A 12,894-nucleotide genomic window follows, 5' to 3' on the forward strand; every position below is an offset into this window, starting at 1 on the left:
CAAATAACTAGCTCCAACCCCGATTGAACCCATTGCCGTGACAGTTTTGAACAGGGCATTGGGCTACAAATACAGCCTGCTAAAGCTTAATCATTCTAAAAAGTATGAAAATGCTGGTATTTAAATACGAACAGCGTTCATTTTCTCCAAATCTTCCGACCATAACAAACAATAATTTCGCAGGGGGCTCCAAAGTGCTCTGACCTCTCCGGGTGTCACATTTCCCACAGAACCTAAAGGCAACGCGTCTCCGTACCACTACGAGCAGCAGCGGCAGCAGCAGCAGCGGCGGCTGAGGCGCTTTCTCTTGCTGTAACCTAAACAATGACTCCTACTACAGAGCGGAGGAAAGCACGCCAGTAGAATGCGTTACACGGAACCCAAACCTTGCTTTTCGCTGCTATTCCGACCACTCACTTAAACTTACCGACAGTAAACATGTGGATACCTACAGAACACGAGAAATACGGCGTCGGTAAGTTTAATTTGCCTTCATATTCCTCTAAAAAAATAAACTGCTTTCACTCGCGTTCAGCTGTAAGGGCATGTGTTAATGTGCGCACGGGAGGTGGTGAAGTGGCTGTACTTGGATGCTGATTCCCGGCGCAGTTAGAGACCGAATGACTGTGTTTTTATCACGAGGCGAGCGCTCTCTTTCAAACAACCCAGTGATGGGAGCTTGGATTTCATCTCACTGCCACATTGCAAAGCATAAGGTTGCCCGCTTCACCCCCTCCTCTTCTTCCCCCTCCTCCTTCTCCTCCTGATTTGCCAAATGCCACATTTTTGATATTTTTAAGTCTTGCTCGCGCTTTGCCCTATTTTCCCATTTTCATTATGAGGATGTGAACTGGCGAGCTATTTTGACTTCACTACTGCTGTGTGTTCGCTCAGGCTCTGTCTGTTTCAGTGGTGGTGGTGGGGGGAATCAGCTGCTTCACAGCCAGTCGCTATATGTCTGTCTGTGTGTGCTTTGCCCAGCATCTAGAAATTCTTCGAAAGAAAGCCGAACGGGGGGTTAAAATTATTGTTATTATTATTGTTGATGCTTTTTCTACCACGGAGATTGTCCCAGACCTTGAGAAGTCCTGGAAATGTGTGCAGCCTGTCGTACAGTGCGCATTGTTCAGACTGTCGGAGGGGGGGCTCTTGGATCAAACAGTGAAGTGAGACAAACAAGCGACAGCAAAGCAAACGAAGCCAAATGTGGCAAAGGAAAGAAAACCCCACACAGACTTTTCCCTGTTGGTGTGGCAGGAATTTTCGTCTTGTGCCTGGATTCAAACGCAAAAAGAAAAAAAAAATCCAGAGGGTGAGGGTGGTGGTGGGGCATCTTATTGAGATGCGGCCGCTGAGAGGCGGCTTAAATGTCTCATAATAATATTCCCTAGAGATATTGTACTGTCCTCTGTGTGTGTGTGTTGCTCTGGTTGAGTCTGTGTAAAAGGGAGCCAACGATCATTTGAGCTTTTTTTTTTTTTTTTTTTTTTGCAACTAAAGCAAGCCAACCCATTCAAAGTAATAAAACTGTGATCTGTTAAGCACAGGTACTCAGTGTGTTCATATCATGCCTTCTTTCCTTGGTTCTCAATGTTGTCTGAGGTGTTCAGAAATCCCACTGTGGGTGCTATGGGTGCTTTTTGCCACCTGGACTTGAAATCAGTGAAGCACAGCGAACCAGAAACTGGCCTTTGACCTCTCCATGTCACACGTTTGTGATCTGGTCACCTGAGTGCTCTACTAGTTTCCCTTCCCTGCCCTCATAAGTGCTAAATATCTGACCTTCCTCACTCTGCAGTTACATTGTAATGTGTTTAATCACGTGCAGGGTAGAGTGTCCAGAACCATTAGCCTGCATCATTTTATTTTTTTTAAACTTTTTTATACCACATAATAGATTTATTCCATTTAGCTACTTAAACCCATTCCATGCTGTCAAAGTTCACTTGGCTGGATAAATGGAGGGCATTTATTTTGAAAGCTAAATACTCACTATTGTATTGTCCCTCCGCTGCTAGAGGGCATCCTGTTAATTGGATTAAGGTTTTTGATCCCCCCCCCCCCCCCCCACCCACCCACACACACCCTCTTCCTCGATAACTCCCAATAAGACCCCATTAATTGGCTGAGATTTATTTTCTAAGACTTGTTTTGGCAGAGGCACTCTTCTGTGTGGCCTGATCCTTTTCAAGGAAGGAACTGTGCTGATTTCCTGTTGTGAAATTCAGGTTTGAAGAGCCAGACACACACGCACACAAGAAAGGTTGACACAGATTGCTTTTAGTTATGATAATTGCAGCTTCAGCAGGTTAAGCGGTCGCAGTCAGAGATTCGGGCAGGTTGATTTGTTTTTAGTCTCTCTATTGATCCGCTCGAACCAACAGAATGAGTGATATCCCCTCCAGACACTGACAGACTTTAGAGAAACTATTGAGCAACAAAGAGGGGGTTTAAAAGAGGTTTTTCCTTGCATTGTTGGAAGGAAATATGTGTTTATATTGGTTCACAACTGTCACAGTCAAAGGTGGGATGGAAGGCTGACCTTTTATAGGGATGGTGACAGGAATAGCTGCGTAACAAAAGAGAAAGATATAGAAGAAAGAACTTTGCTTACAGGCGCATACTGGGTGTGAATGTTGGGGGTGTTAGATAGGGTTGCCACACTATGAGAATTTCACTTTCTGTAACATATAGTGACCCTTAGAGGAGTGAAAGAAGAAGGGCGGCTGTTTTCCTTTATTTCCAGCTCCGTATTTTTATTCTTGGAGTCTACTGGAGAAGCCTTTTGTGACTGACAACTCAGAGTAATTCTTATTTACTTTCCTCTGGGCCTTGCTGCAGTGAATCCATTGCCTGGGTAAAAAAGCTCCCTTCTCCCTCCTGTTAAACCAGCATTCTTCTGATTGGTTTCCTTCTGTAAAAACAAGTGTTTTAACAACAGGTGGGTGGGGCTTTTGTGCTAACAGAGCTGCGTGGGTGATGTGACCATATTAGGGAAATCCTCTCTCGTTGACCTCATATAGAGAAAAGAGTGGAAAAAAACTGTCTGAGGAGCTGAGGCATTTCTAAGGCTTTTAGACTATATATACTTCTTGTAGCTTAGTGTCTTTGCTGCATTGTTTTTACAAATAACAGAGAATATATGAAATCAGCTGGTCTTCACATCGATCACTTATTTTGCGGGGCAAAAGGATAACTTGATGCTTATCTTACGGCAAAATAGCCTCATTTGTGAAGTGGCCATTGATGCCCACCTGGAATCACTGTCCAAATTATTCATGCCAGGAGGAACATCTGGTGCTTTACACAGGTCTTCCCAAAACACTGCCTGAAGTGCCATTGCTCTAAGTCGCACCTCACTAGGATTAACGTCATGTTTTCACATCTGGTCTTTGTTTTCAACCACACTCCCCTAGCACCTTTCTTGAACACTGTTGCTGTTGGAATTGCTGTGATATCTCGATATCTAAACAGGAAGGTCCCTGCGTTAGGCATTTTTTAATGCGACCTCCTCCTCCAAGTGCTTTCAGTGAACATTTTCTCCCCGTTTGACAGGGTAGGCTGGCTAACTAAAAGGGCTCGGAATTCCTTGGATCTTTGTGGGAAGATTTGATCTCGGGCCAAATTGAGATGAGATCAGAATGTCTCGCCATCTAATTGGAAGGTTGACGCTTTTGATGTCGATTTGCCTTACAAGCTGAGCGGGGCCCGGGGAAGATGGGGGGACACTGCCGTTCATGAAATATGAATGGACTCTCGGCGAGTTGATGTTAAGGTGCCCATTAGCCCACCAGCGGGATGATTACTGGTTTTTAACCTGAAGCTAGAAGGTTGGAAGATTGATGAGACGATGTTAATGTATGATTTCTAAATGGACTTGCTGGGGCTGGGATGGGGAAACACTAAACTGAACAAAGAGGAAAAATCTCTTTATATATGGAAGTCAGAGATCTCAGCACAGAGATGGCACAGGTTCCTGGTAAACAGGATGAGATTGCCATTGAAAGAAATAAGAGGTGGTGTGACATTATGGCGTTGATTTAAGCTAAACCGAATATTTGATGACAGACTTACCCAAGGAAGTCTGTCCGACGCTCCATAAGCAGATGAAGAGTAATCTGTCACGAATGTCGCCCAGGACAAACACACTTTGACTCAGTCGCTGAATAGACAGAGCGAGGGAAAGAGAGAGCACTGGAGGCTGCATTGTGTCATGTTTAGCGAGAGCAGACGTCATGTTAATTCTCAGACAGAGTGAGGCCTTTCTCCTCATTAAGGCCCTCTGATACAACCAATCAAGCGTGTCATTGCTCATCACAATTTGGATACATAATTAAACCATTTTAACGAGCTGCTTCGGATCTGTTTGTGCAAGTTGAATTCTCTACCAGAGGTTGATTGGCGAAGCTCGATTTAGCGTGCATCCTTTGTTTGAGTGCTGTGGCACAAAAACAGCCAGGAGATGCAGAGAGAAAGGCGCAGTGATCTGACTGAATGTTTCTGCTCGAGGCCCAGCTGAGATGGAGGGGCGACGCTGGGCCTGGGGGGTTTTCCTCTCCCGTGGCTGACATCGCTTGTTTCCTCCCTCGGGAGGATGTTGCTGTAGTTGATTGGGGTGGTTGGAGGAGGTGCGGTGTGAAGCGATGGGTGGTTGAGGGCGCTGGCGCGTGTCAGGGGTGGACTCATTGTCGGAGCGGCCGGGATGCCCTGTTACCCCCAGATTCAACACCCTCCCATCACCACAAGGGGATTAGCAGGTTGTTTTGGAGGGGGCCCTGAGGCCCATTCCACCATTATACCCATGATTTCTTAATGCAAGCAAGCCCCAGGGCGATGTATGGGTGACGGTGGGGGGAGGTGTAAGCCAACCAGCTTGTAATTGCTTGCTTGCCCGCTGCCTCGCCTCCATCTGCAGAGATAGCACCCCTTCCCCTGTAAACACACAAATTTGCACACGTACTCGTCCAAGACAATCATTTAGCACACGAGGAGACCATGGGAGGCTCCCTAGTGATTTGAACATATGTACAAAATAAAACAAAAAGAGTTAAAAATCCAGACACAATCTGTTCTCTGGTGTGCACGATGCAAAGGGTAAATAAATCTACATGGACATGTGGCGCATGACGGAATCAATGAGCTTTTTATTCATCACCAATCTGGGAGCCCATCGGCTATCGTCTAATGAGTTAGCCTCTGGGGACAACCGCCAGCATTTCAGGGCTTCCAGTGTAGCGAGGACATTTACGGTTAACAGATATCTAGGCCATGACTTCCACCATACTGTGGTCAGAAGTTGCTAAAATGTGACTGATCAGTACTGTTCACACTGCAGGCAGAAACCAGACAGCTTCCGGTAACAAAATCATCTCCTATACCAGCAGATTGCACATATTTGAATGCAGATTTATGCATACAGAGACGGAAAAAGAAATCCTCACCTATTTACCTAGATAATAGCCACTGTAACACAAACATAGACCAGGATGTGAGAAATGCCACCACTGATTCTTCCTGTGTATTTTTCAATTAAACCTTGCTGTATTTGTAATGGAGTCCCCATTAAACCACAAAGCAGTCTTTTTGTTTCTACTCTGCAACGCCGAACACAGGAAACAGAGACGTTTCTTTGATCTCTGTTCTGTGTTCTAGAAGTGACAAGATTTTACCTCCTTTTGGCTTTTCTTCATCATACACACAGAGTGGGGGAGATACTCTTGCGAATCCCACTGGTGTGGGTGACAAGCCAGTGTGCTGTAATTGTCCATATCCATGTACAGTGATGAGAGAGGTAGCTGAAGGAGGTGGTGGTGGTGGTGGTGGGGTAGCTCTCATGGATTTCCACTCCACTGACAGTCTGGGATACTTAAAGGGATGATGCTTCTAAAGAGATGATGCTTTTGCTTAGAGGTGGTCAAGCGATTTCTTTTTAACCAGAGCACACATGGTCATCATAATGGCTATTACTTATACTGGCACTTAATTCATCAACTTGTCTGTGGACTAATATTCTTTATACTATAATATAATAATGCAGTAATAATGTAAAATTGTCTACATCTTTCTCTTACAATTGATTTATGTTGACTGTTTTCTTCACCCCATTTAGATATATGGTAACAGTGCTTGTCTTTGACTACTTGTGTGATATTTGAAATGCAAAAAATCAGACATCTGTCAAGTAAAAACAACATCTGCTAATAGATTTTCTTTGTTTTAGAAGAAGCTATTATTATTATTATTATTATTATTATTATTATTATTATTATTGTATTAAGATAAAAGCATCACGGTTGGCTGGGAAATACTCTGCCTTTCCAGCAGGCCTGATGCGGTTCTCCTTCCTTGATATCAATTCGTGATCCCTGTGTGAGTGAGGTTAATAGGATATGTCCTATTAGAAATTCAGCAGCCTAACTGATCAGCAGCCCTCCTGCAGGAGAGGCAACATGGGGAGGGTGTGTGTGTTTGTATCATCTGTGTGGGCTGAGGCGGAAAAAAAAAAAAGACTGACATACCATTTTCATAAACGAAGGGTGTCGGCTTGTGACAATCATAGTGATTGGCAGGTGAGAAGAGCTGTTTATGCATCAAAAGACACTCGTTTTATTTTTATTTTTTTTAATGCTCATTTGCTGCAGAAAAAGCATCGCCTGGACTTGACTAGCATGAGCAATCTGTGTCCTGTGGCTGTAATCCAGGCTTGCATGTATTGACTGTAAAGGAAGTGTACATTGATTTGTGAGTGTTAGTGTGGCCGCCCCGACGCATTATAATGCCCACAAGGCTTCCGTTTTCAAATAAACCTTGGGTAACTGGTAGCTGCTTGTGCTGCCCCTCAAGTTACTAAAAACCACTCGCTTTATTATTAATGCGTTAATAAAATCGCAGTCGCGGTCTGCCCGGGTTAAATCTCATATCTTTAAATGTGTTATTGATCGCTAATAAAGTGTCATGGTATGCTTAAAGGACTTTAGAAAAACAGAGCTAATGGGTGTGGGTTGCTGTCTTTACTTATACCCTGTTAATTATCCAGTGGGTAGGTGGGTGGGTGTGTGTGTCTCGTAGGTGTACAGCCACAGGAGGGTCACACAGAGTGTTTTGGTCCAGTACTCATTTTCCCAAGTCTGCCCCTTTTTTTCTCTATTTACTTTACTTTGGAATGGCGTCTGGTAGAGTTGTTTTTGGACTTGCGAGTTGCTGTCATCACTTGGATAAAATAATGAAATTAAATGATTTAAAAAGAGCTATTTTGTATTACTATTGAGCTGCAGTATATTACAGATGGAATAACACAAGGACTGATGAACCGTCCAGCTTAGGTTGTCAAGGACACTATTAGGAGTTTATCAGCACAGCGTCCGTCAGGATTAGTGTTGTGGAGTGAGACAGTGACGGGGAGGTGAAAGGTCTTCAGGCTGAAAGCTGTTGAACGTCATTACATGACCTTGACTGGGCGTTCATGCGCACTTCCCAAACCTCGCTGGGTTTATCTGTCCCCTCTCTCGCTCCTCTTGCCATTTTCTTGTATTGCCTTAATTAAATGGAAGTGCTTCTGGGTGTCTGTCTGTATTGAATTGAAGTCGTTTCAATGCCTATTTTCCCTCTTTGTATCTATTTCTCTGTTGCCATCCCTGCAGTCTCCTGCTCATTCCTGCAGAGTGAGTTGTTTTCAGAGACAGCAGATTGCGCCGCGATGACCCTTATCTCATTTTCTGCTTCTTTTTTTTTTTTTTTAACTTGCTCACTCATTCCTTTGCAGTCTGGCTTCCTTTTTTCTCTCACTTCACTCTGTCTATTTCACCTTTATCTCTCTTCCATATGAATCCGCTCTCGCCTGTCCCAGATATCGCCAGCTACTGTGTGCTCCTCTGTGCTCCTCTGTGTCTTGTACATTTGGTGTTACATACATATTTGTGGGCTTATGTGTGTAATTTTTCGTATGGAGCTTTGTGTTTGTTGGTGCATGGTTGCAGCAGCCGCCTCTGTGGACTGGAACTCTGAATATGATAAATCAGTATGAGTGTCCCTCAGGCTTTGCAGTAGAGCGGATGCTACGGCGGATGCTACACATCTTTTGTGGTGCTACATGCTTGTCTCTCCATCAAATCCTCTTAAACATGTTCCCCGTTCATCGAAGCGTAAAAAGAAAAGCATTGAAAAGGCTGCAAACTGCTCTTTTTGAAGTTGTCAAAGCAAAATGTACAAATCTTTATGGTTGCACTTGTAGAGAGATCAAAGGACATTACCCCGATTGATGGCTGCTGCTGTGCATATAAACTTATCAGGTGACTGCTCGCTAAATCCCTCACCTCATCAGCGGTTGCCCTAACATAGCAACTGTAGCTAGGCACAGCAGACCTGTCAATCTTTGGATTGCTTTAACATGTAACTTAGTAGTTCAGTGGGTGGCTTTTTTATGTCTTGTCTTTACAAAAGGACAACAGTTTAAAAAAAAAATATGTAGGCAATGGATCTCGGGGAACTTTATAGTTTAGCAGCTCCATCTAAATGTGTTACAGAATTCACAGTGCAGATTCACAGTATGAAAGTGCTAATTAAAGAGGCCCGATTCTAGCCACACAGGAAGACACATTCATGTGTAATGAAATTCTAACCCAAATTTCTTCTGTAGACCTTTTATTTTGGTAGCACAAATACACAGACATTAATAAACATCTGACATGAGCTTTTCTCAGAGGACGTAGCAAAAAAAAAAAGTGAGCTTATTTAATACGCATGTTGCATACCCCCCAGATTCAGGATGAATCTCTGCCCGAGTTCATTCTGAGTGTAATGTATTTACAGTAGCAGGTAGACAGATGGTAAGTTCATGTTTCCCTGACTTTGGTTTCTGTCCCATTAAGCCTGTTCTCTTTATGTCCTTGGTACCTGTTCCTGTTTTTGTTTTTTTTTGTTTGTTCTTTTGGGGGGGGGCTTATATTTAGTGTACATGCTTCAGTTTCATGGTTGGCCATGAAAATGCACACCTACTCCCAAGTAAGGTCATACCAGCAGTGCATATTGGCTGTGGGGTCAAGAGCTGTGGCAGTGGCATTGATCAGTATAGAGCCCTCTGTGCCCTCTGTGAGATTGAACTGCTTTCCCCTCATCGCCGTTCCCTCCTCTGTCTTTGGAAAGATCACACTGGGAGGATCAGCTGCTGCTGTCACTGATTTCTGGCCAGCCCTCTCCGACTTCACTTTCTCTTAGATGTCTCATTAACCTGCTCAATGTATCTGTTTGTGCTGGTGTTGGGTGTGTGCGCACACCCTTCTCAGGTTGAATCAGTGCATGTACAGATTCTACGTTTGCTCTTTGTCCCCTTTGAAGGTGGTGTGTGTGTGTGTGCGTGCAAGCAGTCTGTTTCTTGCTCTGGGTGCGCCGTCAAGATGACGGCCCGGCTCGCCTGTGCATGTCAACCTGCTGCATGCGACGCGCTGGCTGGCCACCCGTCCGTCCTCATCACCTCTACTCTATCAGCTCACTTCCTCTCCCTCTGCTTGCACACAGAAAAGCTACTTTTAATGTCAGGTTAACTTTCTAAAGGGCTTTTCATTGCAGCCCATCGACGCTCATTTACCCACTTTTTTTTTTTTTTTGTCAGTTTGAAGACTCAAGTGTTTGAGTTGATTGCAATTGATTTTTTTTCTTCATTTTCCAGCACAGTTCTCTTTAGCTGATTGAAATAACTTCATTCTATCGAAGCAGAAGGTGGATATTGTATTTCGGGAATGGTTTTTCAGCCAGAAAGATGTCAAAGAAGAAAACTCCTTACTCTCCGAGGGGTTGCGAGTTTGAAATGAGATAAACTCCAGCTCTCGGTGACAAAGCTACCAAAAAACAGGATTATTTCAGAAGTGACTAGTTCTTCTGAATTCCAAAATTAATTGTGTGGGTGTTGTAGAGTGTTATTGCCTCAGAGGGTCTGTTTAATTCATCAGGTTGACTAAACTACCAACTGCGACCCAGTTCACTTTTCTTTTCTGTCTCTTCTTTTCAGTCCTCTTCAGGGACTGTTACTATTTGGAGTGTTTATCCAGCTAAGAGGAAAGCCTTCAAACCACGCTGAAGGAGAAAATGTGTTTTCGGTTAAACACTCGTTTTGAATGAATAAACCCCTCCCCCTAAAAAAACCCAAACAACCAAAAAACCAAAAACAAACAAACCCCCAAAAACATTAGAATTACTGGATCATTTGAAGTTTTTTTTTTCAGTCTGGGGGGAGAAGACCAAGAGTCTTCATTCTTCCTGCCTCTCATCATTGATTGAATGAGGCCTTTTCAGTATTCCTCCAGCAGCACTGAAGATTGGCATTGTGGTGCATTGTAGGATTGATCTGCTTTCCTTGTGTTCCTTTTCTGGAAGTTACATAGAGGATTCCTTCTCTTGATTCATTCGGCTGAGTTTTTCTTCTCCCGTTATTTAAGCAAGACCTGAAGGGGGCATTTGATGTCCTTTAAGTTAAGTTAGTAGTTTTGAAATTGGCTTGCTGGAAGCAGAGAAGATGGATACAGACTAATTCTCCCAATAGTGTATGCATTTTGAGCCATATTAAAGAAGAAAGTGTGACGTGTTGGTAATCATTTAGTCGGTTAATAGGATTGATGCCATTCTAATTAATTGACTTAGCTTGGCATAAAGACAGGAAAGGTACCAAAATCTTCCCACCAGCAGATCTAAAGCTCTGTAAGGAAAAGCTCACATGTTGTTTCCTCTTGCTCTCAATCATTATTGTGAGATTAAGTCCAGCCAAAGACGCAATCATGTGAATTCCCTTCTTAAAGCCTTATTTTTCGTAAGTTGATAAATTCCTCTTTTGTAATTTCCTAAAGTAACACACCTCCACGTCCAGTTAGAGCCCCTCTGGTAAAAACAGCATGCAGAGATCTGTGAGCTGAAAGAATCCTGAATATCCGTGTTCCCAGCACACAGAATCCAATCTTCTGTTTTTTAATAGTCGTAACTGTGTAACACTGGGAAACTTTAGGCCTGTTGTCTTGTTCGACTTACACAATCGCATTTTTCACCTGTGTGATGTAAGCTTTTTGTGTCATGACACAATGTGTATGCTAGGTTAGGCAAAACACTCAAAAAGACACCTTTCTAAACAATTGTTTTCAACAGATTTAACTGGTAATTTATTTTATTTTTTTATTTTTTTAACATTTTGTTTTCAACATCCCAAAGGACACTGAACTTGCAGCTGTTGTGCTCTTCAAATTCATTTCAATAGGGACTTGTCTGGGTTATCGCAAAATAAAATCAGGAAGTAGTTACTGCTGAGTAACAAGATTAGCTTATATGGGCTTGGGTTAGAGAAGTGTTTGTGATTCAGATTGTAAGTCGTGATTTATCCCCAAAAGATTGTTCATATGATCTGACCAAATCGCCAACCCCTGCATACACTGTATGACTAGAAGTGCTGGGCGACCTACACCTCACACCTAGAGGAGCTACCCAGCCATGGAAACCCATGCCATGAAGCTCCTGGAGCACAGTTTTAGTGCTGATGTTAATGTCAGAGGCTTGGCGACTTTAATGCACTATGTCCCATTCTTTCATAAATGCTTGTAGAGGCGCTAGGTGTTTCATTTTTATTCATTGCAGCCATGGGACTGAAAACACATTAATTCAGAGATTAATAGGTGTGGCCGAGTGTTTTTGCCCATTAAGTGTATTAAGATGTATATGATTGGTTCCCAACAGGCCCAGAGTAGAATGTCCTTTGTAATGTGTTTTACCTTGATCAAGGTCACAAGCCAAACCTCTCTGCAATATAGCACTGAAACCAGGCATCATGGTCGCTCCAGGCTGTGGTATCAGCTTCTTTTCCTCCCGCAAAGCTTTACCAAAAAAAGACATCCAGCCAAGGCGGGGCTGGCTCGAAGGGCCACTGTGTGCCACAAGCCTGACCTCACTCCCAAGCATCCACCTGGCGTCTTTATTTTCCTCCTTCCACCACTTGCACCCTCAGGGGAGGGAGGGCTGAGAACTAAAAGTAGCAAGTGACCCTGCTAAAAGCGGTTGAAATGGATCCCCTATTGTGTGGGTGTGATGCGGGGGTGGGTGGGGGGCGCAAAGGAAACCTCCCCACTGTGGGAGCCTTTGTGAGTCGGACTCAGAAAGGATGACGGCGCCGGATGGACACCTCAGGCAGCTGGCTCAGTGCGGAGCAAAGGAGGTGACATGACAGAAAGAGTAATTGTTTGTATGTACACTGGCAATGTACACAACACGAGCACAAATTGTGATCCTACAGCACCTCCTTTTGTGAAGCCCCTGGGTGTTCTTGCTGGCAAGCAGTTTTTGTTAAAAGCAGGCATTGAAGCCATGGAAATGGTGCAGATAGATGTGATATTTATACAGCTATTTATTGGTAAAAATCATAATTACTATAAATTGTTTTGCTGGTGTCTTTATTGCTGGTTATGTCAGTTGTGGTGTTCTCTTACTCCTGTAGTCCTTACCCCTCTGCTCCTAATGGCTCAATAATGGAGGTGTCTTTTGGGCTATGCATCCCTACCCTATTTATCCAGACCCGAATGAGCTGTCAGTGGTCCCAATTTGAGCAGAATGGTCATCACAGGACTCAGTATCATCTTCCACTCTTTGAGAGCTTTGAGCTTTTTTTGAAGAAAGATGCTTTTATGTTGTTTCATTAGTCAAACTTGAAAGAGTAAAAAAAAAAAAGGATAATCTTGACATCAGTGAGTTATGTCTCTCGTCTTTGAAACATGAATCCTATCCTCTTTGTTTACACACCTCTCAGCACCTCAGGAGCTCGCTGATGCACGGCTACAGCAGAGGAGCGAGGTGTATTTGTTTTCCAACGCCATCAAAAAAGAAACTTACCGTAATCGGAGCAAAGCACATTCTTCACAGCCACAATAC

The 12,894-nt window shown here is 43.6% G+C and overlaps 1 protein-coding gene across 1 annotated transcript in view; it reads left to right on the forward strand.

Moving 5' to 3' along the window:
* Window positions 1-270: 270 nt before the first annotated feature.
* The window catches only part of dock4b (dedicator of cytokinesis 4b), a 142,140-nt gene continuing 129,516 nt past the window's right edge, over window positions 271-12,894 (forward strand). Inside the window, exon 1 of the mRNA XM_085375640.1 lies at window positions 271-475. Within this exon, the coding sequence (XP_085231766.1) occupies window positions 439-475 (37 nt within the window). The 5' untranslated portion in view covers window positions 271-438. The remainder of the gene's footprint in view (window positions 476-12,894) is intronic.

This window comes from Diplotaxodon limnothrissa, linkage group LG17 (genome assembly GCF_057381915.1).
Source record: "Diplotaxodon limnothrissa isolate DT_005_m linkage group LG17, D_limnothrissa_male_GT1.1, whole genome shotgun sequence".
In the NCBI taxonomy this organism is placed as follows: Eukaryota; Metazoa; Chordata; class Actinopteri; order Cichliformes; family Cichlidae; genus Diplotaxodon; species Diplotaxodon limnothrissa.